We start from the raw sequence: 25,864 nt of genomic DNA on the forward strand, positions 1-25,864 counted from the left end.
TCTTTGTCCCATTAATCTTAACCTTTCTTTGGAAATGACCTTTCCCAGAATTTAAAAATCTTTCATGTTCTTTCAATGGCTGCTATTTTCAGGAAAAATAAACTGAATAACATTGCTTTACTGATTGATGTTCCTTGCCAATTTTAAACCTTCCTTTCATCCCTTTAGAAATTTACTAAGTAAACACAGACAAACCTTCTTCATCTCCTCATGCAAATTTCCACCCATGTTATTTACTTAGCCTATCTCAGCACTGCTTATCTCCTGCCTGCTTTTACACCAAACCCTTTGATGATTTAAACTTTACAGTCTGTCTTGAGTCAAATCAACTTAGTCAAACACACAAACATACGCACAGACCCCCACAAGCCTGAAAATTGATATTTCTTGACAACATCCAAAGCTGCTAAGCTTCTTAGTCTGTTTCAATTATTTAATTACAAATGATTCAAAATTATCTTCACTTAAAGTTGGTGAAGCCTAATCATCCTTTTCATCTTTTGCTAATACCCAAATGTTTCTGACCCTGAATCCAGTGGTGCTGCATTTAAACTCAGCTTCCTAGTCCCCAACTGCTCTGTCACAAGTTTACATTTTATCACTAGAACACCAACTACACATATTTCTACTCCTCCCCCATTCTTAAAACACCTACATTTTACACGCCTTTCCACATTCATCTTTCAGTTAATTAATCCTTGATTCTGGGTTCTATGTCCGCTCAGACATACCCATCATCGCCAGGTCCCCTTTAACTTAACAAACAGGTATTAAGATCAAGTTCAACTCATGCATATACTATATCTGGTGAAAGGTCGCAAACCGGAATCTGTTTCTCACTCTACAGGTCCAGCTGACCTGCTGAATATTTCCAACATTTTCTGTTTTTATTTCAGATTTTCAGCATCCACAGTAATTTGCCTTTGTACTAACTTTGAGCCTTTCTCTAGCCTCTCTTCATTGGTAGGATTTCTGAAGACTCTTATCTACAGTTCCCAATTCCTACGTTTCCTTTGCTCTCTATTCCATTACTGAAAGTTGATTACTTGCTCAATATGGTATCAGCTTGTGAAATGTTCTAAAAACAAATCACTCCATATCACTAATTTCCTCCTTAATCACAAAAGCCTCTTCTTTATTTTCTCTTTGGCCATGCATTCAGTTTCCCTACCCCTACATTTCTTGCTTTCTTCTATATGATTTTCCCTTTTCACAGCGATTAGAACTTTTTTCTTTAACCCATAAATACTATTTGGCGCCACCTGTTTGTTGTCAAAGTACAAGCAGATATACAATTGCTTTAAATTTTACCTCATCCTGCATGCGGCCACCAAATAACATTGCGTGGTCTGGCTTACTGTTGACTTGGTGCTGAAGGTGTGAAGTAAATGACTGAACTGAGGTAAGTAACTGACTTCCACGGCTATTTTCAGTAGGTTTCTGCTTTGTTGATCTGATTGTCTGGGTTGCCAGTAATTGCCCTGTTTGACCAAGGGTGAAAGGTAAAGTTCAAAAGACACACTATGATCAAATTATACATTTTAGCATAGAGCTGTCCTTTATTCTGCCATTAACACGTATTCTGCCTCTTCATTACAACCATGACTGTTGCCTTTGCCTTTTCATCCACAACATAGAACAAAGAACAAAGAAAAGTATAGCACAGGAACAGGCCCTCGGCCCTCCAAGCCTGTGTCGATCATGATGCCCTAATTAAACTTAAAAAAAAAAAAATACCATCTACCCCTACTTGGTCCGTATCCCCCTATTCCCTCCCTATTCATGTACCCATCCAGATGCCTCTTAAATGTTGCTAATGTGCCTGCTTCCATCACCTCCTCCGGCAACGCGTTCCAGGCACCCACCACTCTCTGTGTGAAAAACTTGCCCCGCACATCTTCCTTAAACTTTCCCCCTCTCACCTTGAACCTGTGCCACTTGTAATGGATGCTGCCACCCTTGGAAAAAGCCTCTGACTATCCACCCTGTCAATGCTTCTCATAATGGTGTAGCCCTCTATCAGGTCTCCCCTCAGCCTCCATCTTTCCAGTGAAAAAATATCTTTGACATTTCATAGAATCCCTACAGTACAGAAGGGGGCTATTTGGCTCATTGAGCCTGTACCGACAACAATTCCACCCTATCCCCGTAACCCCACGTTTACCCTGCTAATCCCCCCGAAACTCGGGTCAATTTAGCATGGCCAATCAACCTAACCTGCACATCTTTGGACTGTGGGAGGAAAAGGAGCACCTGGAGGAACCCCACGCAGACACGGGAAGAATGTGCACCCGCCACACAGACAGTGATCCAAGTCAGAAATCGAATCCGGGTCCCTGACGTTGTGAGGCTACTGTGCCACCATGCCACCCCCATTATGGGGGAACTTTCCTATCCCGTCCGCCACGGGAATTGTAGCGGGCAGGGGGCACACCACGCAAAGGTCCGTTGACCTAGAGTGGGATTTTCCAGTTTTTGGGTGAACGCAGCTGGAAAATCTTACCTTTAATCTCTCTCATCCTCGAACCTATCCCTGCCTATCTGTTTTGATCCACCTGAACCACCACACCTCATTTGCAAAAGCATAAACTCTACCTCTTTTCAGTTCTGCAGAAGAGTCACATGGGACTTGAAAAGTTAATTGTTTCTATCTCCACAGACCTGTTGGATTTTTCCAGCCGTTTATGTTTTTACTTCAGCAGAACAGAGCATGTCTCAAACTTTAAGTTAATGCTGCTAAAGGAGGAAAGAAAAAATTGTCTGGCAAAGAAGTCTGTAATGTTAGACAAATTACTACAAAGAGATTACTTTAATTAGATTTAAATTAAAAAATGAATAACACGAAATCAAATGGTCTGCCAGCATCAGAGAGAGAAACAGAGTCAAAGAGTGGGATTTTCTGGCCTCGCTCGCCCCAAGGCCGGAACATTTCGCCCGTGGTCAACGGATCTTTACATGGCTAGGATTCCTGTGGTGGGAGGGACGGGAAAATTTCATCCTCAGTTTTGAGTCCAATATGACTTTTCTGTGGAACAAGATTTCAAAGAAGTCACTTCCTGTCTCCACAGATGTTTCCAGTCCCTGCTGAGTTTTTCCAATACTTTTGTGTTTATTTCAGACCTCCAGCATCTGCAGATTTTTGCTCTTACAGATTTTCCAGCTTTTTTTCAGATTTCAAGCATCTGCAATATTTTTTTTTTACTAATTCAAATAGTGCTATGTTTAAAAAATATCTTGTGCTGCACATTCTAAGACTACTTACGACGGACACTGCAGCAAAGGCAAAGTTAGTGTTGCACAATAATGTGCGGTTATAGAGTTCAAAATAACCATATTAAAGACAGTCATTTGCTCTCGACAGTAAACACTTACCCGGGCTTCCACAAGAAGAATAGCTGACCAGTTTGGTTGGTTTATTTAGGAAGGGGCGTAATGCTGACAATTCCTGATTTAAAAATCCTAGTACTCAAAAGACTTTGACTTGGTTAAATATTTTAAAATAAAACTTGGTCAATGATCCTTCAGCAATACTGAGTCAAACTTCCCCAGTAGCAACTTTATTTACAGAGTGCAGTGTTTCAGATTTCTTCTCAAGAGCAACTAGGGATAGATAATAAATGCAGAGCTTCTTAGTGATGCTTATCGTTCAAACAGGAAAAAGAAACTGTACCTTTCGATTTGCCTTTTGTATGCTCAGATGAGGAGCTGGCTTTAACACCCTTAATTGGCGTAGTTTGTTTTGGTCGACTCAAACGAGTTTGTCTTTCACCAGCACCAAGGGATTCTTTCTTTGATGGACTGATTTTGCCATACCCTGAACTCTGGACAGGTGCACAGCTTCCACCGAAGGGCTTTTTGTTTTTCAGCTTGGGGCTTTTGGTCTTAGCTGAAATCTGTACATTGGTAACAAAATGTAGGATGATATTATCTCAAGGATGGAGAAAATGCATAAATGCCCACAAGAGGAAATAAATCATCATTAGAACATATTCATCCAGTTAACTGACACATAGAAACATAGAAGACAGGAGCAGCAGGAGGCCATTTGGCCCTCTGAGTGAGGTAAGGAGATCTTACTGTTCTTTTCATATAATAATAAAAAAGGCTCAATTTTAATGTGCAGGAGTACATGGGTACGGAAATGTGTTTAGGAAGTTAAACCTGGGGAAATTGACTGCGTCAGGAAGCCAGCTCCAACATGTTAAATTTCAACTTTAACTGAAAGGTGTCAGGCAGCATCCGAACAACTCCCCCAGGAGAGAGAGGTTGTCAATTTCAATATATTAATCTCCTAGATTTCAGTGATATTAAGAGGAAGTTGAATTTTGCTCTGGATTTATAAATTTCCTGGAACGGGCTAGTCAAAGCAAGGCAAAAACAATGGCAATTGAGGGGGCTGAAAATATAATGGAGAAATATATCACTTAAGTATTAAAACTTCACAGCTGAGTTCTTGAGCTAGCAGTTGTACTAGAAATCACTTCAGCTGCTTTGGACATTATTTTGACAGCTTTGGAGGTTTGGACGCCTGATTTCCACTTTGGGGCTTTGATCTATTAAGTCAGCATGGGTGTCACTTCTGCTGTGTTACTTCAGACATCAGGTGAGCAGCAGGAGCAACACCAGGAGTAGCAATAGTCTGCTCTGCATAGACCTGCCATTCCACAGGAGAGAGGGGATCAGCATTGGGTGCAGCACTCAGACGAACATATCTGCCACACAGCAGTATCTCAGGAGGCTTCGGGTTTTGCAGCAGCTGGTGGCGGACACCTGCAATCTGCTAAAACACATCCTGCTACCAAATGGACCAGGCGGTTCTCAAAGTCACCACTGTCCTCAACCTTTTTGGCTTTGAATCCTTCCAGGGCTCAACCCGATACATTTGCAAGATCTTGCATTTGGCAGCACACAAATGCATACAACGTGTCATGGGTTTTTTATTTTTGCCAGGGTGGGGAATTATGTCAACTTTGGTGCCAGTCAGCTTTGTGGCTCCATCTGACTTTTTCATAGCTCTAGGATGTCACTGACTGCATACGTATGGCAATTAAGGCAGCCCTAGATCACCCAGGAATATACGTCAACCTCAAAGACTTCCATTCAATGTGCAGTTGGTACGCAACCACACATCTTTAAGTAGGTGCATGTAAGATCTAGAGTAGGAAATAAAATGCTGGCCTGATTTCTACACACTTCGAAGCAGGCTGGCTTCTCAGAGATAAGGGATGTCCATCATGAATGTCCATTATGGCTAATAACATAGGTGAGGAACCCAACCACTGAGGCCCATGAGAGATACAATGAAAGAAATATGACAACCCAGATGTGTGATTGATCAAGTTATCAGCATGCTTAAGATGCATTTCAGGTGCCTGGACAGACCTGGAGGTGCCCTTCGGTATCCAGTCTTCAGAATGGTCACTGTGTGCTGCAGAACAATGCCCAACAATAAGGTTTGAACCTGCAGGAGGAACATGGCATAATGGTGGATGATGATGGAGGAGGCGGCACAGCAGCAGCATCCAGAGTGATTGCTGTGGGGTTAACTTAGCTTCCACCGTTCTGACAGCCACATGCAAAAAGCACTTCTCACCTTTCACTTTATTCCCCTAATACAAAGCAGTCCGACAAACAACAAAGCACCCTTGTATTCCATCAATCTGTGTCCTGCCATTCATCACAAGAAAAAAGCACATTTGCCAGGAAACAACCGATAATGGGTAAAACAAGAGTGGCGGGAGAAATAATATTGATGAGACTCAAAAATGAAAATGACCAATCTAATATTTTGCAGCAGGCTCATGTGTATACCGTTGTGCAACTAGAAATCTTTAATCTTCTACTTACTAACATTTCTACTTGAGCTTCAGCAGAGGAAGAGGCAGGCTGCTCACTGCTCTGACTGCGCAGATGCTCTTGGCCAACATCCTCTGGGTTTTGGACCCGGTGAGGGTTCTGCCAAAGACTATTCCATCTACACCTGTGAAGGACTGATTTTGGTCACTGAGACACAAGATGGTTACTCCTGAGATGGGGCCAAAGGGTGATCCATGATCATTTTCAGTAGCATACTTCTCATGACTTACCCACACCTCCCTGGTAGCAATGAGTTGGAGGAGGTTTTGCTGCAGATCAGTGGGGTGAAGAACAGTCAAAATCAGAGTATCATCCGTTCTATTTAAGGTAGCATTTATAGTGTGCCTTTATGCACACATTTGGTTGCTGAGTTTGATAATCTATGAGGGTGGCCACACTTTCCATAGATATTGACATAATTACAAGACCTGTGACATTATACTACTCATGCTTGAGATAAAAACCCTCCAATCTCTCTGCAAACATGCACCATGCAGCCAGCAGTTCAAGGGTAATTAGGGATGGGCAGTAAATGCTGGCCTACCCAGTGAAGCCCATGTCCCAGGAATGAATAAAGGAAAAGCCAAACATGCTGATTCTCCACTCCACTAATGTCCAGCACCACCTCCTCTGTGGCTGTCAGCAGAAAGATGACTGGTGTCTCACTTTTGCTTCTTTGTCTCTCATATTCTGTGCTCTCTCCTGATGGAGGGGAGGAAGAGGGACACGAGTGAAAGCAATGGCATGTACTGAACATTTGAATGGGGACCATTTGTTGAGGGTGACTACGACTGAAGCGTAAGTGACATTTCATAAAGAGGAGGGCGAGTGTCAGTAATGGATGAACAGATGGGGATGTGAGGAAGTTTAGAGAGAGAGAGAGAGAAAGAGAGAGAGGACTTGGCATATCTGTAAGCTAAATTGTTGAGAGGGGTAAGATCTTTTTATTCATTCAAGGGAAATAGGCTTTTCTGGCTGGGCCAGCATTTATAGCGACATGTTAGAGTAGGCTTGAGAAGATAGAGTGAGCAGATTAGGATGATAGGCACATTAAGATCTTGGTGAATGCGCCACTGTCCCTCTTCCTTCCTGCCCTGCTGAGATTATCAAAATGCTTTCAGCATTAAATTAAGCGTGACAGCACAATTCTGCTGCTGACCACATGGGAACCTTCCACTGCACTCTCTTTTATTCACTGGCATGCTTCTTCTTCCATCAGTGGGAAGAGTATTTCCTGTAGGCTCTTCTCAGCCCCAGCATTGCTAAACCGAGGCACAGCCATCAAACGTCTTTGTTTTCTCCTAAACTCATTAAATTGCATGTTTGAAATGGCATTTTAAATATTGCAGTTCAAATCAGTATCTTCATCTCCATTCATACTAACTGGTTGGAAAAGCTGGAAATAATATTGTACTGCGTGGGTAGATTAGAAGCCACTGGCAGACATGTTGCACTTACTTCTGGCTTTTGACAAGTTACTGGACCCTACCACTCCATCCCCAGCACCGAACCCCCATCTCCGACCTTTCTATACGTGTCAGGAACATAAGATCCAGTCCAATTGCTCAATAAAAATGAAAAGCTGCACTGTTCAAATGGTTACTTGGGACGGGCTGGGGAGATAACATGAGGGAACATTTTCTGCTTTTAATATGAGAAAAGGTAGTAGTTTTTACTCTTGTACTTAAAGCTGACATCAAAATCAACAACATTGACTTTACTACTCTGGTGCTTTACTTCATAGTAATCATTCTTATGGTTTCTGAGTGAAACTTGGAACTTGCTGCCAATTAGCACTGAACTTTGAGTCGTTTGTTGCTGTGAGCCCAGGCCCATTGGAACCAATTAATTTTTCTTAGGCATTTTACAGCTAACGGGGAGCGAAGCAATGCACAACAATAATTTGCATGCACACAACAACTTTACTTTGGAAAAATATCCCAAAACACTTGAAAATACATATGTTACAGTGAATGGAAAGATTTAGTAAAGGGGGCAGAGAGCTCACAGCCCTACATTCATGGGATGTGGGTGTCGCTGGTTGGGCCAACACATATTGCCCATCCTGAAGACATTAAGAGTCAACCACATTGCTGTGGCTCTGGAGTCACATGTAGGCCAGACCAGGTAAGGACAACAGATTTCCTTCCCTAAAGGTCATTATTGAATCAGATGGGTTTTTCTGACAATCAACAGTGGTTTCATTGTCACTTTTAATTCCAGATTTTTATTGAATTCAAATTTCACCATCTGCCATGGTGGGATTTGAACCAGGGTCTCCAGAGCATTACTCTGGGTCTCTGGATTACGAGGCCAGTGACATGCCAGTCATGCTTAGGGGAGGCAATGGCCGCATGGTATTATCACTAGAGTAAGTGAGCAATTCATTAGCAATTCACTAATTTGTAAAATGCTATTAAAAGTAAGATCTGTACACTCACTGACAACTCTTGTTGATGTGCTTGCTGAATAGTTAGAAGAGCAGGCTTTCAGCTCTTTGGGCGTGCTTCATCATAATTAGATAACATTCAGCTGCATCGTACTTCCATTTCCACCCTTTGGTCGATAATGTCCCTGATATCCTTGCCTAGCAAAGAATCCTCTCAATCTTGAAAGAACCAATTGTTCAAGTATCTGCAGATTTTTGTGAGAAAGAGTTTCACATGTACGCCCACCTATTGTTAGAATATTCCTTTTAAATAATTGTGGCACAGTGGTTAGCACTGCTGCCTCACAGCAGCAGGGAGCCGGGTTCGATTCCTGGCTTGGGTCACTGTCTGTGTGGAGTTTGCATGTTCTCCCTGTGTCTGCGTGGGTTTCCTCCGGGTGCTCCGGTTTCCTCCCACAGTCCAAAGATGTGTTGGTTGGGTGTATTGGCCATGCTCAATTTTCCCTCCGTGTATCCGAACAGGTGCTGGAGTGTGCTGACTAGGGGATTTTCACAGTAACTTAATTGCAGTGTGAATGTAAGCCTACTTGTGACTAATAAATGAACTTTATTACTCACTAAACCTGACATTTCAAACACGATATGGGCTGCAGTCGATCACTGCTGCTTCACAGCGCCAGGGATCCGGGTTCAATGCTAAATTGACCTTAGTGTCAGGGGTCCAGCAGGGTAAATATGTGGTGTTACGGAGATAGGGCCTGGCTGGGAATGTTGTTGGTGCAGGCTTGATGGGCCAAATGGCCTCCTTCTGCACTGTAGGGATTCAATGATTCTATTCTATGATTCTATGATACTTATCACTTTTGAGGCAGTATTTTATGTGGCGCAGCTGCCTGCATTGAACAGGTTGCTGCAGAACATTTGCCTTTTTCATCTCAACGACAGGAGATGAAGCACGTCTGCAATCAAAACAGATAGATACTGGCCAGGACTTTCTGGACCCACTGTGCGAGATTGGGTGCCCAGCCAAAAGTCCATTGATGGAAAACTCCATCCATTGTCTCAGAGGTTTCACAAACTTCAACATTCAAAAATATTCTGTGCATAATTACAATACAGAAATTTCTTCCGTAGTCTAATGGTTAATTTCTTATTGTTGCATTGATTCATTAGATGTCTGAAAAATACACAAACGGTTACAAATTACAACTTACGGTAATACAAGCTGGTAAATATCATAGTGCATTGTGTGGCAAGTATCTCTGATACTGGCATGAAAGTAAATTATACTGAATTGTTTCACACTCTATTATCTGCCTCTAAAGAACTTGGCATGAGAATAGAGTATAAGACAGCAAATTGAAAATATGTCTTATTCTGCAGCACTGTCCTTGGATGAACTTCTCCAAAGGGACACGTAATACTAATAAAAAGAAAACAGATTAATGCAAATCACCTCAAAGCACATTATGTTACTGAGTACCTAGAAAAATCCAATTACTAAAATTGGTCCAAACTAAATGCCCGTATAACACATAAATTAATCACATGTACCTGAGCATCCTGGCAAGGAACTGTTTGTGAAGCAGAAGCTGTGAGACTGTGTTTAGTTGCAAAATCATATTTAACTTCATTAATTAAGGTTTCCACATGATCATCACAAATTCTACTCATGCGGTTCTGGTTTTCCTTGAATGATCTTTCAGGTAATTCTCTGTATGTGTTTTGTCTTCCAGATAAATGATTGGAGTCACACTGTGACTCAGAAGGAACATCATTGTTGGAGTCCTTAGCCATCAGTTTTCTGAATATTTCTGCTGCTTCAATGTCCTGCTGTGCATTTACACTGCAGAAGAAAATACCAATATTTAATTTGTGTAATTTGAAAACAAATGCCTAATGAAATTTAAGTTGCTGATCGCTTACATCAAAAAAACAATAGCATTATCGACTACATAGCCTCTTGTCATGGAGATATTTTGATCCCATCAAGTCTATTTATGATTTAAAAATTGGAAATGCTGCAAATACATATTAGGTCCATTAACATTTGGAAAAAGGGATGTTATCATTTCAAGTGGGAAACTTTTCCAGCACTGTATGGCTGCAGCACATGCAGTGCTACAAAGAGATGGATAAACCTGTCCCAGTGCTAATGGTATCACTATTGAAGCATCATACTCAAGGCCATAAGTGTGAAAATGAATGCTGTAGATTTAACAAAAGAATGGAGAATGGAAAAAGTTGTCAGAAGATAGTCTCCTAATATCAAAAGGAAACAGCAAACATTTGACCGAGAAAGCAACTGAGGGTTATGATAAATAGGGTTTCTGGATGGACCTTTGGGACTAATTAAATAAAACATAATGGTTTATTCTCACTACACGATCCTACATGGTTAACTCAAGTTGGATCATTCAAGTCAATGGAGAAGTTGCTTATTAACAGCAAGCATCCAGATCTTTCAGAACTTTGGACTGTGGGAGGAAACTGGAGCACCGGGAGGAAACCCACGCAGACATGGGAAGGACGTGCAAACTCCACACAGACAGTGACCCAAGGCTAGAATCAAACCCGGGTCCCTGGAGGTGCGAGGTGGCAATGCTAATCACTGTGCCACATTTCAAAACAGCAAGATGCCATCCGGTTTGGTGGGGGGGAGGGGGGCGGGGGGGGGGGGGGGGGGAGAGAGATTTTCTGACCTCCCTATAGTGCGCAGTGTGTGTGTGTGTTTCTCATGGCAGGAGGCAGTGCACTGTTTGCCGGGGGCAGGGTTTCCCATTGACTGCATCCCACGCCACCAACTGTGCGCCGCTGGCGGGACCAAAATATCCCGCCACCAGAGAATTCCAATCATCACCTTTTTTGCATTTAACACTGTCAGGCTGAATTTAAAAAGAAAACTTACACTACCTTACTAAGTCATATCCTCTTGGACCAAGAGCTTCCCCTTTAATAGGTTTCATTAGTTCTTCCACAGTGAGTAAATCTGAAAAATATCGTGCAGATTAATTGGCAATCATTAAGAAATAAGAGAAAACCACAATGTTTAACTGCAGATATAGCACTTGCTTAGACAGCCGCGTGTTTCATCTGCTCCTCCTCTTCGAATTTCAAACCCATTTAGATATTAATATATTTTAAAGAAAAAACTTGAAATTATAGAGCATATTTAACCTGCTCAGAGCATTACAAAACTCAGAGCCAAGTAATTATTTCTGAAGTATAATCACAATGTACGTGTTAGTAAATAAGACAATTAAATTGCAAGGCTTGTAACAGCAAATAATGTGACAGACCAATTAATTTGCTTTGGGATGTTGTTGAATGGATAAAATGCTGCGGCAATAATGAATGAACTTCAAGCGCTTCTTCAAAAGGTGCTCTTTTACCTCTACCTCAAAAGCTCATAGAAATGACAAAGCACTACTATCTCCGTACCATTCATACTTTATTTATGTTGATTTGCATTCCCTCCCGACCCCACTCAACAAAGGGGCAGTTTCAGGATAAGGGACCGATAATTTATGACTGAGGTGGAGAGATTTTTCTTTACTGAAAGCTCTGTGTATCTTTAGAAAGCATGTCATGGACCATCACTGAATCAAGTGATATGGGAAGCATGCACAAAAATGGCGCGGAAGCCCAAGACCCGCCATGATTGTATCGAATAGCAGAGTAGGCTTAATGGGGCGTATGGTCTTCTCCTATCCCTATTGCTTATGTTCTTAACCATTTGCATCTAGATATCATTGTGGTAAACCTACACTATACTCATTTCACAGCCAATTTACTGTCCCATGGGATTGTGCCTAGAACTACACACAGTTTTCCATTCCTCTCATCCCAAGGCTTTATAAAGCTGAAGATCAATGTCTATCTCCTTGCATTGCAAACCTCCAGATATGAAGTCTAATACCCATTTGTCTTCTTGATTATTTTCTGGAACAGGTCATGACATTTTAATGTTCTATGTATGTAAACACCAAACCTCTTTGGATTTCCATTCTTTCTAGCCTTTTACCATTCAGAAAGTATTCTGTTCTATCCTTTTAGGTCCACGATGAATTACTTCAGTTACCGACTTTGGAATCCATTTGCCACAGTTTTTTCTGTTCATTTAATCCATGCTCCCACCTACTCAGATCACAATACCACCTATCTACGGATTATCCACAAATTAGGATTTGTGACTTTCTATGCTATTCATCTAAGTCATTAGCTAACACTCTGGATAGTTGAGGCCCCAAAATTGATCTTTGAAGGACACCACGAGTTACATGCTGCCAATTAAAGTAACTACATTTTATCCCTTTGCAAGGTGTTTTCAAAGAAGCCCTGGCGAGTGCATTTGTAGCTGGTATATACTGCAGCCACTGTGTGCTGAGGATGGAGGGAGTGAACGTTTTACTAGGTGGATATCTATCCAATCTACTAAATCCCCTTGTCCTGTGTATGCATGTAAGTAGGGTTAACACTTGGTTTAATCTCATTTGATTGGAGCTCTTTTTTTAAACTATTAAATGGCTTGTGGATTTTACTGTGGCTGTCAAGAATAAGAGATAGAGTTGTTCATTTTCTGTCAGGGTACAATTTAGTTAACTGGGTGGTTTGGCTTCTACTTAAAGTGTATGGTTTGTGATGTGATTTCTTTTTTATCACCACATTGTGAAATGAGGCAGCCAAGACAGTCTTGACATAGGAAGGGCTAGTATGATAAAAATGTAGGCACCTGCTGTTTTGGAATTCTCTCATTTTGTCGGGTTGTGTTCACTATAACATTGTCAAGCCATAATGAATCAGCAAGGGCAATGTGTGTCGCTACAGACCTCTAAAGAACTTGAGCTTTCCTTCAGAATTAGAACATAGAACATAGAACATAGAAAGCCACAGCACAAACAGGCCCTTCGGCCCACAAGTTGCGCTGATCATATCATAGAACATAGAACATAGAACATTACAGCACAGAACAGGCCCTTCGGCCCACGATGTTGTGCCGACCTTCATCTGAAACCAAGATCAAGCTATCCCACTCCCTACCATCCTGGTGTGCTCCATGTGCCTATCCAATAACCGCTTAAATGTTCCTAAAGTGTCTGACTCCACTATCACTGCAGGCAGTCCATTCCACACCCCAACCACTCTCTGCGTGAAGAACCTACCTCTGATATCCTTCCTATATCTCCCACCATGAAGCCTATAGTTATGCCCCCTTGTAATAGCTCCATCCACCCGAGGAAATAGTCTTTGAACGTTCACTCTATCTATCCCCTTCATCATTTTATAAACCTCTATTAAGTCTCCCCTCAATCTCCTCCGCTCCAGAGAGAACAGCCCCAGCTCCCTCAACCTTTCCTCATAAGACCGACACTCCAAACCAGGCAGCATCCTGGTAAATCTCCTCTGCACTCTTTCCAGCGCTTCCACATCCTTCTTATAGTGAGGTGACCAGAACTGCACGCAATATTCCAAATGCGGTCTCACCAAGGTCCTGTACAGTTGCAGCATAACCCCACGGCTCTTAAACTCCAACCCCCTGTTAATAAAAGCTAACACACTATATGCCTTCTTCACAGCTCTATCCACTTGAGTGGCAACCTTTAGAGATCTGTGGATATGGACCCCAAGATCTCTCTGTTCCTCCACAGTCTTCAGAACCCTACCTTTGACCCTGTAATCCACATTTAAATTAGTCCTACCAAAATGAATCACCTCACATTTATCAGGGTTAAACTCCATTTGCCATTTTTCAGCCCAGCTTTGCATCCTATCTATGTCTCTTTGCAGCCTACAACAGCCCTCCACCTCATCCACTACTCCACCAATCTTGGTGTCATCAGCAAATTTACTGATCCACCCTTCAGCCCTCTCCTCTAAGTCATTAATAAAAATCACAAAGAGCAGAGGACCAAGCACCGATCCCTGTGGCACTCCGCTAGCAACCTGCCTCCAGTCCGAAAATTTTCCATCCACCACCACCCTCTGTCTTCGATCAGATAGCCAGTTACCTATCCAATCGGCCAACTTTCCCTCTATCCCACACCTCCTTACTTTCATCATAAGCCGACCATGGGGGACCTTATCAAACGCCTTACTAAAATCCATGTATATGACATCAACCGCCCTACCTTCATCAACACACCTAGTTACCTCCTCAAAAAATTCTATCAAATTTGTGAGGCACGATTTGCCCTTCACAAATCCGTGCTGACTATCCCGGATTAATCCGCATCTTTCTAAATGGTCGTAAATCCCATCCCTAAGGACCTTTTCCATCAATTTACCAACCACCGAAGTCAGACTAACCGGTCTATAATTACCAGGGTCATTTCTATTCCCTTTCTTAAACAGAGGAACAACATTCGCCACTCTCCAGTCCTCTGGCACCATCCCCGTGGACAGCGAGGTCCCAAAGATCAAAGCCAAAGGCTCTGCAATCTCATCCCTCGCCTCCCAAAGAATCCTAGGATACATTTCATCAGGCCCAGGGGACTTATCGACCTTCAGTTTATTCAAAACTGCCAATACATCCTCCCTCCGAACATCTATTTCCTCCAGCCTATTAGCCTGTAACACCTTCTCTTCCTGAAAAACATGGCCCCTCTCCTTGGTGAACACTGAAGAAAAGTATTCATTCATCACCTCGCCTATCTCTACTGATTCCATACACAAGTTCCCACCACTGTCCTTGACCGGCCCTAACCTCACCCTGGTCATTCTTTTATTCCTCACATAAGAGTAAAAAGCCTTGGGGTTTTCCTTGATCCGACCCGCCAAGGACTTCTCATGTCCCCTCCTAGCTCTCCTCAGCCCCTTTTTCAGCTCATTCCTTGCTAACTTGTAACCCTCAATCGAGCCATCTGAACCTTGTTTCCTCATCCCTACATAAGCTTCCCTCTTCCTTTTCACAAGACATTCCACCTCTTTTGTGAACCACGGTTCCCTCACTCGGCCATTTCCTCCCTGCCTGACAGGGACATACCTATCAAGGACACCCAGTATTTGTTCCTTGAAAAAGTTCCACTTTTCATCAGTGCCTTTCCCTGACAGTTTCTGTTCCCATCTTATGCCCCCTAATTCTTGCCTAATCGCATCATAATTACCTCTCCCCCAATTGTAAGCCTTGCCCTGCCGTCCGGCCCTATCCCTCTCCATTGCAATAACAAAAGACACCGAATTGTGGTCACTATCTCCAAAGTTCTCTCCCACAACCAAATCTAACACTTGGCCCGGTTCATTTCCCAGTACCAAATCCCTACCTCTAGGCCTATCTATAGCCCTCAATCCCATTAAATCCCATGTACTCATCCAGAAGTCTCTTAAAAGACCCCAACGAGTTTGCCTCCACCACCACCGACGTCAGCCGATTCCACTCACCCACCACCCTCTGAGTGAAAAACTTACCCCTGACATCTCCTCTGTACCTACCCCCCAGCACCTTAAACCTGTGTCCTCTCGTAGCAACCATTTCAGCCCTTGGAAATAGCCTCTGAGAGTCTACCCTATCCAGACCTCTCAACATCTTGTAAACCTCTATCAGGTCACCTCTCATCCTTCGTCTCTCCAGGGAGAAGAGACCAAGCTCCCTCAACCTATCCTCATAAGGCATGCTCCCCAATCCAGGCAACATCCTTGTAAATCTCCTCTGCACCCTTTCAATGGCTTCAACATCTTTCCTGTAATGAGGTGACCAGAACTGCGCGCAGTACTCCAAGTGGGGTCTAACCAGGGTCCTATAAAGCTGCAGCATTATCTCCCGACTCCTAAACTCAATCCCTCGATTAATGAAGGCCAGTACGCCGTACGCCTTCTTGACCGCATCCTCCACCTGCGAGGCCGATTTAAGAGTCCTATGGACCCGGACCCCAAGGTCCTTCTGATCCTCTACACTGCTAAGAATGGTACCCTTCATATTATACTGCTGCTTCATCCCATTGGATCTGCCAAAATGGATCACTACACACTTATCCGGGTTGAAGTCCATCTGCCACTTCTCCGCCCAGTCTTGCATTCTATCTATGTCTCGCTGCAACTTCTGACATCCCTCCAAACTATCCACAACACCACCTACCTTGGTGTCGTCAGCAAACTTACCAACCCATCCCTCCACTTCCTCATCCAGGTCATTTATGAAAATGACAAACAGCAAGGGTCCCAGAACAGATCCCTGGGGCACTCCACTGGTCACTGACCTCCATGCAGAGAAAGACCCCTCCACAGCCACTCTCTGCCTTCTGCAGGCAAGCCAGTTCTGGATCCACAAGGCAACAGCCCCTTGGATCCCATGCCCTCTCACTTTCTCAAGAAGTCTTGCATGGGGGACCTTATCGAACGCCTTGCTGAAGTCCATATAGACCACATCCACCGCTCTTCCTTCGTCAATGTGTTTGGTCACATTTTCAAAGAACTCAACCAGGCTCGTAAGGCACGACCTGCCCTTGACAAAGCCGTGCTGACTACTTTTGATCATACTAAACTTCTCTAGATGATCATAAATCCTGTCTCTCAGGATCCTCTCCATCAACTTACCAACCACTGAGGTTAGACTCACCGGTCGGTAATTTCCCGGGCTGTCCCTGTTCCCTTTCTTGAATATAGGGACCACATCTGCAATCCTCCAATCCTCCGGAACCTCTCCCGTCTCCATCGACGATGCAAAGATCATCGCCAAAGGCTCCGCAATCTCCTCCCTCGCCTCCCACAGTAACCTGGGGTACATCCCATCCGGTCCCGGCGACTTACCAACCTTGATGCCATTCAATAGTTCCAACACATCCTCTTTCTTTATGTCCACATGCTCGATCCTTTCTGTCCACCGCAAACCAGCAGTACAACCACCCAGATCCCTTTCCACCGTGAATACCGAGGTAAAGTATTCATTAAGCACCTCCGCCATTTCTAACGGTTCCGCACAAACTTTTCCCCCTTCACCTTTTAAGGGTCCTATGGCTTCACATCTCATCCTTTTACTCTTGACATATTTGTAGAAAGCCTTGGGATTCTCCTTAATCTTACCCGCCAAGGCCTTCTCATGACCCCTTCTCGCTCTCCTAATTTCCTTCTTAAGCTCCTTCCTACATCCCGTATACTCCTCTTTGTAGTCATGATTTGTAGTCATGATCAAAAGGATCGGTGAATGTTACTTCTCTATCGAGAACTAAAGCAGTGTGGCTGCACATATTTCTCTGTTTATCTATCACTGACAGGCATTATATGTGGCAAAGACTTACTAAAACCCAATTAAAAGGTTTGAATCGCAACCCATATGATTGTTAGATTCAAATGTTCTTATCTATTCTGGGCTACAAACCTTGAGACTCTAGTAAATACTAGGAAAAGAAATCTTACTACATTCATGGGAACTAATCATTGAAAGAATTCAAGAGCATTTATCTGTGTGATTATACTTGCCACTTATGCATCAGCTCAATTAGAATCTGTGATTTCACAGTGATGTGAACAATTCATATCCAACTCAATTTTATGCTTACCAGATTCTGCAGTAGAAACGTTCCTTGCTGAATCCTTAACAGAACTTGGAAGATCTTGAACAAAGTTGGTGTTTTTTCCATTTAATGTACTTTGCCCTCCATCTACTGTGCCTTCCAGAGATTGATCAATGTTACAATATGCTTGATGCAAGGCCTCAATATCACTATTACTTTGGCCATAGGAAACACCTGAAAAGAATTTTAAAAATTGTAAAACCTTCCCAAATCTGATGCCCTATTCTTTATATTGACTTCTGGTTGTCTTAAGAAGAAAGGTTGAACTTGTTTCCACTGGAGTTTAGAAGAACAAGGGGGTGACTTGATTGAAGTATACAAGATCCTGAATGGTCATGGCAAAATGTAGCACAATCTTAAATAACTGAAAATGATAATAATATAACACAGAACCATTTACTAGTTACATCTGTGCAGTCAGTTCTATTGCAATATAAAAAGTGTAAATGTTTCTAAAACATGCATTACTTCCCTGCAGCTGAAAAAATCCTCTGAATTTTAAGTGTCTTCCTGAAGACCTGCAAAAGGGTGCAATTAGCAGAAACTTGATCAATTCAATCTCAAGCTTGGCTAGGTTTGTGGAAGGGGTCAGCTTCTAGTGTGACGTTTTTTCAATTAGTACAAAAGATTGCGAAATCTCAATTTGTGCTGAACATAATTTGTACTTGGAAATCCTCAATCTTTTGCACTGGTTTGGCTAGGTTTGGATAAATTGCACTGAAGAAAGCAGCACAAATGAGCAGAAACTACTGCCCTTTGTCTATGTGGAGTTAGTTAACTATAATGAAGACAGCAATGAGAACAAAAGAGTCAATTACAATTTCATTGGGTTAGGCCAATTTGCAACACAGTACAGCTACGATGCACTAAATGGTCTGATTCAATACTGTGATTTCTAAGACAATGTAAATCCATAAATGCTTTCTCATGTAAATAATCTGATAATCCTTGCTCGGAAGCATTGGACATCAATAGATATATGAGTCCTGTTTGACTGTCCCTTTATCCAAAGATGTCTACTCAAGGCTGCGGATCTTTGCCATGGGTCTTCGTGTGACTGAGCAGGCTGATTCTTTACATGCAGCTCATTGGATACACATATAGGATGTCCCACAAGATAGTTGGATCCAGAGTGCAGGATTTGCTTCTTTTTCTTTCCTTCTCTGTCGCCACTCTGCCTCATCATTATGTGCAAAGTTAAGTGGGGGGAAGTGATGGCCTAGTGGCATTATCGCTAGGCTATTAATCCAGAAACTCAGCGAATGTTCTGGGGACCCGGGTTCGAATCCCACCACGGCAGATGGTGGAATTTGAATTCAATAAAAAAAATCTGGAATTAAAAATCTACTGATGACCATGAAACAATTGTCGATTGTCGGAAAAACCCATCTGGTTCGCTAATGTCCTTTAGGGAAGGAAATCTGCCATCCTTAGCTGGTCTGGCCTACATGTGACTCCAGAGCCACAACAATGCAGTTTACTCTCAACTGCCCTCAGGCAACTAAGGATGGGCAATGAATGCTGGCCAGCCAGCAACACCCATGTCCCCTGAATGAATAAAAAGTAAAAATAGTCTTACTTTTATGGAAGTTGATAACAGATTGATACAATAATTTTTTTTATATGTAGGCAGAAGAGAAGATCATTATCATAGGGCAGCATGGTGGCACAATGGTTAGCACTGCTGCCTCACAGCGCCAGGGACCTGGGTTTAATTCTGGCTTTGGGTGGCTGTCTGGAATTTATGCATTCTCTCTGGGGTTTCCTCCGGTTTCCTCTCAGTCCAAAGATGTGCAGGTTAGATGGATTGGCCATGCTAAATTGCTCCTTTGTATCCCAAGGTTAGGTGGATCAGCCACATAAATATAACGGATTATGGGAATAGGGTCTGGAAGAGAGTTGGTGCAGACTTGATGGGCCAAATGGCCGCCTTCTACACTGTAGGGGTTCTACGATTATAATTTATTACTTACTAGTGGTATACATTTGAGATGCTCGGTCTTGTTGGTCATGTTTTTCATCCGTTGTTTGTTTCTTCATTGATCCGTTATCATCAGATTGTAATAACTTTTGCACATCCGGTATTGAGTCCAGTGAATCTAGCAGCACAACTACAAATTATAAAAAGAGATATTTATAGATCAGACTAAAGAGAATTCTGTTTTTAAAAAATCTAAGCAATTTTAAATAATCTTAATTCTACTGTACTTTTGCACATCCATTGAAATGAAGTTTTCAAACAAAATCTTTTCTCATCAATATGCTTGTCAATAAAATACACATAAAAATATAGCTCCAAGCAGCAACCCAGACTCCGGTAAATTTAATTAGATCAGACTTTGGGTGTACTCGTGTAGTAGTTTTTATTGCTCAGACTTGTATTGTATTTTATGATGTACTTAAAAAAAAGAATTTCTTTATATCCTAAGAATTTCAAGCTACAGTGGGTTTCTACAAGATCTTGCCCTGAATCATACTGTGGTTGATGAGTAGGTGTTCATATTAAATAAGAATGCATTGCACAGAAACTGAGGAAGAAGATTTCATAATACGAAACAATAATTAGAAGACAAAGATGGATTTCAACTGAAATAGAGAAATAACTTATGAAGTGAAATTAGAAACTGAGTCATATCAGATAGTCTCAAGCATATACCCAAAAGCTTGATCAGATGTAGGTTTTAAGGAGTGTCATATAAGAAGAGAGATAAGTAAAGAGAGAAGCAGAGAGGTTTAGGGAGAGGATTGTAAAGCTTAGGGTGGCTGAAGGCACATTCCCAATGATGGAGCAATTAGGATTGGTGATGTTCAAGAGGCCAGAATTACAGGAGCGCAGATATCTTGGAAGGTTATAGGACTGGAAGAGTTTGCAGAGAGAGGGAGGGATTAAACCTTCCCCCCATCGAGTTCTGACAATATGGAAGACGCTCCCTAGAAGGCTATAGATGCAAAGTCAACTTACATATTTAATGCGGGATAAATTCTTACTTGGGAAGCAATAGTATTAAGGGATCAGGAGAAAAGGCACTGGCGCTCAGTTTGGGTTCCATCAGGCCACTCAGCTCATGACCTCAGTACAGCCTTGATCCAAACATAGCCAAAAGAACTGATCTCAACAGATAAGGCGAGAATGATTCACTGGCCACCACTTACCAGCGATAAGTAGCATTTGCGCTACGTAGTGGCACGCAATGACCATTGCCAACAAGAGAACCTAACCTTCTCTCCTTGACATTCAATTACCATCACTATATCCCCCACTATCAACATTCTGGGTGTTACCATTGATCAGAAACTGAACTGAGCTGGCTATATAAATACCGTGCCTACAAGACCAGGTCAGAGGTTGGGAATTCCTCAATGAGAGTAACTCACCTTGTCACTCTTCAAACCCATCCACCATCTACAAGGCACAAGTCAGGAGTGTGATGGAATACTCTTACCTTGCATGGATGAGTTTAGTGCAACAAAAATTAAAAAGCTCAACACCATCCAGGACGAAGAAGCCCACTTGATTAGTACCCTATCCACTACTTTAAACATTCACTCCCTCCACCAGTGGCACACTGCGGCAGTAGTGTGTACTATGTACAAGATGCACTGCAGCAACTCATCTAGGCTCCTTTGACAGCACCTTCCAAAGCTGCAACTTCCACCACTTCGAGGTACGAGGACAGCACATATATGAGAACACCCAGCATCCCCCCTATACCACACACCATCCTGACTTGATATTATATCACCATTCTTTGACTTCCACTGGGTCAAACTCCTGGAATTTCCTTTCTAACAGCACTGCAGGTGTGCCTACACTAAATGGACTGCAGGTGTAGCTACACCAAATAGACTGCAGATGTTCAAGGCAACTCACCACCTACTCAAGAACAATTAGGGATGGCAAATAAATGCTGGGCAGATCCCATGAACAAAAAATTTCAATGAAGAATTTTGACCTAAAATTACAAAAATGAAAAAGTTCAATGGAATAGATAATCCTGTATCCCAGCTATGACGCTCCTTTGACACATGAAGAAGTTGAAATGCAAGATTATCTAACTGATTGCTCCATTCCAAATGATAACAATCATCGCACACAAGTCCTCCCACATATGTCCTTTGGTGTCATCTTTGTTTAATGAAAAGAGTTTTGAAAGAAGTTGTCCCCAGGAATCACTGATCATGAAAAAATTGAGGGGCCTTGACCATTTGTGGGATTTGCAAGGGATGGGAACCAGGACAAAAGTAACATGTCTAAAAAATTATTTCATGGGATATGGCTGCCACTGGCAATGTCAACATTTGGTGCCCAACCCTAATTGCCTATTTCCGAGAGCACTTAGGAGTCAACCACATTGCTCTGGATCAGGAGTCACAAGGAGACCAGACCAGGTAAGGACAGCAGATTCCTTCCCTAAAGGAAATTTGTGAACCAGATGAGGTTTTATGACAATCGGCAATTCACAGTCATCATTAGGCTAGTAATTCCAGATTTTAATAGGAATTCAAATGCTACCATCTGCCCTGGTGGAATTCGAAGCTGGGTCCCCAGAGCATTACCCTGGGTCGCTGGATTACTAGGCCAGTGACAATAACCACCATACAATTTGCCAAAGTAAATTAACATTGAGCAAGTTCTGACAGCCTGTGAAAATTGCTATGATTCAAAGAATTAGATGTGGTGTAAAAGTTGGGCAAACTTATTTTGGATATTTATAAAATTTATAGCCAATGTTTGAAAATGGACCCTTCCATCAGCAAATATTAAAAAAAGGTGAAAGGAAGAATTAAAACAATTCTCTTAGATGTAAATGATCATTCAAGCATATCGTGAATAGAAAGAGATAACACTTACCTTTCGCTAGCATGCCAGGCTCTGCTTCCTAAAACAAAAGCATAGGAACAAACTTGATTATCCCAAACTGCATTTAATCTTTGAAAATATTTATTTTCAAAACTTTAATTCTAGGCCAAGAGACTCCTTAACCCGTGTTTCGCCAGAAAGGGTAAGATTTAGAAGAAGTCTATTTTGTTTGCTGGGTCATGCATGAGGAGAGATGTAAAGATGTGTGTGTGTGGGGAGGGGGGGGTAGTAAAAAAAAAAAGAGGACTGATAGTGGAGTGGAATAAGTAATTTGAAAATTTAACAACTTTTATTTACATAGCACCTTTAGTATAATGAAACATCCCAACGTTCTTCATAGAAGCATAGAAATAGAGCCATATAAGGTGACACTCAGGCTGATGGCCAAAAAGCTTGGTCAAAGAGTGGATTTTAAAGAGCATTTTAAAGGAGGAGCGAGAGATAGGGACTTGGAGAGAGTAAGATAAGGAATTCCAGAACTTAGAGCTGCTCAACAGCTGAAGTCACGACCATCAAAAGCGAACAATTAAAATCAGGGATCTCAAGTGAACACAAGATAATAGCACACAAATAGGCCTCTCAACCCAACCTATCCATGCCAACATCTGTCCTCGATTCAAGCTTCTTCCGATCGACCTTCATTGAAATCTACCATCATAATCAGCTATTCCTTTCTCCCCCAAATGCTTGTCTAGTTTTTGTTTAAACTAAACTAGTCATTTCAACCACTACATGTGGTACAGTGTTCTACATTCTCATCACTCTTTGTATTAAGATGTCTTCGGAATTCCCTGCTGGATTGCACGGTGACGATTGTAAATCAATGGCCTCTAGCTACGCTCATGTAAATATATGTTAAAGTAAAGGTGGAGACAAATTCCCATTGGGCCCAGTGAAACTCATAATTCTAATATCCTAACTCTCCATCTTTGAATCCTGGTATAAACTTTGTTCCTTTACCGAGTCTGGAAGGTTATTCCATACATTTTTCATGCTGAGTTTCGGCCTGAAATTTTCTCATCCATAATTTTCATTTATGTCCCTTACTGCTGTCTTACTCTGAAGTAATAATTAAACCTGGTTCGTTTTTGCACGTGGTACCAGTCTGGCCCTTTGCAGTGATATTGCAGTGTTGTGGCCAAATCTAGAGCCGTGGTCACTAGTCCGAGTCGCGCCCTTTAAAACTCCAGCATTCTTTACCTCATCTCTAATTGGCTAGTTCTTTCTGAGAGACCATTTGTCACCCGAGTTACATTATTACATCACCTGCCTCCCAGAACACCATAACTGGATGCCTTTGGCATCTTTGTTTTCCTGGTCCTCAGCCATTGAGCATTTAACTCCCTGGTCAATCTACTCCGCCCCCAACCCCTCGGCCTGCCTTGCCTGCTTGGTTGTTCAACTGTCTGACCTTCCCATATAGTTGAAGTTTTTTAAAAATTAGGTCAGGACTGGTCTGCTGCTCCCAATTCCCATCCCTAAAAGCTTTCCTCTACCACCTCTCGTAACAAAATATTGCACATGTATATTTTCAGTCCAGTAAAATTAAATTCTTGCACCACTTCACTGCCACAACCATTTGTGTTTAAACTCATCTGGTAATTTTAATGCTGGCTCTTCCCCATCCTACTACCATCTCTCTGTCCTTCTTCCCTGCTGCCGTCAGACTTTTGAATGGATCTATCTTATATTAAGTTGATCTTACCTATGACTATAACACTACATTCTACACCCTCCCATTTCCCTCTCCCCTATGTACTCAATGAATGGTATGTTATGTCTGTATAGTGTGCAAGAAACAATACTTTTCACTGTATCCCAAGACGTATAGCAAAAGTAAATCAAATCAAATCAAATCCCCCACCCCGAGCACCACCAAAATGCGACTCCGTAACCCGTGGACTTGGATCTTCCGCGAGTGACAAATCCCTATTCCCAGCTATTGCTGAAACCTACTTCCCAGTTCATTCATCAGTGCTATGTGCAGTCATTAAATATATTTGGGGGTGGGAAGAAATTGAGATACACCAATTCTGAAAATTAAGAATTAAAATTACCTTCCCAGAATCAAACTTTTCAGAGATCCTTCACTATATTGTTTTATTTTCAGATAAGTTGAAATGACCAGTGAATATCACTTACACTTAAATGCCTTGTATAATATTGTTCCCCTGCTTTATCTGAGATTGAACTATGCAGGCACATTTTGTATCATTTCCCTGCTTTATCTCAAACTGACATTATGCAGGCACATTAAAACAATTAACTGGAACGGCATCAGAAACAAAGAACACTGGGTAATTTGCAGTATTTTAATAGCTGCTGTCTTTGTTACAAAATCATTACAATTGCAATGTATTAAACCTCATACAAAGCCCGTCCATCAGCACAGTACACAAAAGCCTGAAGAAATGCTGTAATAATGAAAGTTTAAACAGTAACCTTGCCAACCATCAATCAAGTTTGTTTGGAGGTGATTTGGCTGTTTTTTGATCTCATCATGCAATTCAATTGATAATATAACCCTTTAACAATAACAGCTAACTACAAGTATTATTGTGCATGTTCCTCCTCCTCAAAACATCAATAATCTCACCTACTAATACAAACAGAATTTTCCTTTAATATTGTGTGTCTGGAGTCTGCTTTTGTTTTAACATTGTTCTTTTTTTTCCTTATAAAACAACGAAACACTCAAAGTATTCCATTAAGTACAGTATTAATATTGTGAAATAATTTCCATTCTTCAATACATTAAATTTGCTATGCATATCTGAGCCTGATTTGAAATCACAATTCTGCTCAGATTGTCCCCAGCTACTTGCCATATAGCACACCTGCAGATGCACACTTCGACCAGAGGCAGCTTCATAAACTCAGCACTAAATATACCATAAAGGAAGTTGAGTTTGCTCTTGATTTTATAAATTATGTTTGCACCAGCATGTATCTTTTTGAAAGAGAAGATGACTTCGAGTAAGTATCATTGCAAGTAACTACTTGGCCACTTCCAAAAATCTCTGACCTCCATGAATTTCCCAAAGGTTTCCCAAACTTTTCCAGCTGCAGAACCCAAGAGTATTGAAGGAACCACTGAGAAACATCCTTATTATTATGCTGAAGAATTAAACCCCAAAAAATGATTTTCATTTCACTACAGGTACAAACATACAAAATTAAATTTAAAAGATATTTTCTATGTCTTCCACGCAAACCTTTATTATAATAACAAAGTTCTGTGATTAAACAAAT

The 25,864-nt window shown here is 41.8% G+C and overlaps 1 protein-coding gene across 1 annotated transcript in view; it reads right to left on the bottom strand.

The window, feature by feature from the left end:
- cep162 (centrosomal protein 162) overlaps positions 1–25,864 on the bottom strand; it is a 135,263-nt gene that overhangs the window by 83,548 nt on the left and 25,851 nt on the right. Inside the window, exons 7-13 of the mRNA XM_078212451.1 lie at positions 22,604–22,631; positions 19,725–19,862; positions 17,737–17,925; positions 11,159–11,234; positions 9,800–10,091; positions 3,671–3,893; positions 1,312–1,481 (exon numbers count right to left, since the gene is read on the bottom strand). Of these exons, the coding sequence (XP_078068577.1) occupies positions 1,312–1,481; positions 3,671–3,893; positions 9,800–10,091; positions 11,159–11,234; positions 17,737–17,925; positions 19,725–19,862; positions 22,604–22,631 (1,116 nt within the window). The remainder of the gene's footprint in view (positions 1–1,311; positions 1,482–3,670; positions 3,894–9,799; positions 10,092–11,158; positions 11,235–17,736; positions 17,926–19,724; positions 19,863–22,603; positions 22,632–25,864) is intronic.

The sequence above is a fragment of the Mustelus asterias genome, chromosome 5 (assembly GCF_964213995.1).
Source record: "Mustelus asterias chromosome 5, sMusAst1.hap1.1, whole genome shotgun sequence".
NCBI lineage: Eukaryota > Metazoa > Chordata > Chondrichthyes > Carcharhiniformes > Triakidae > Mustelus > Mustelus asterias.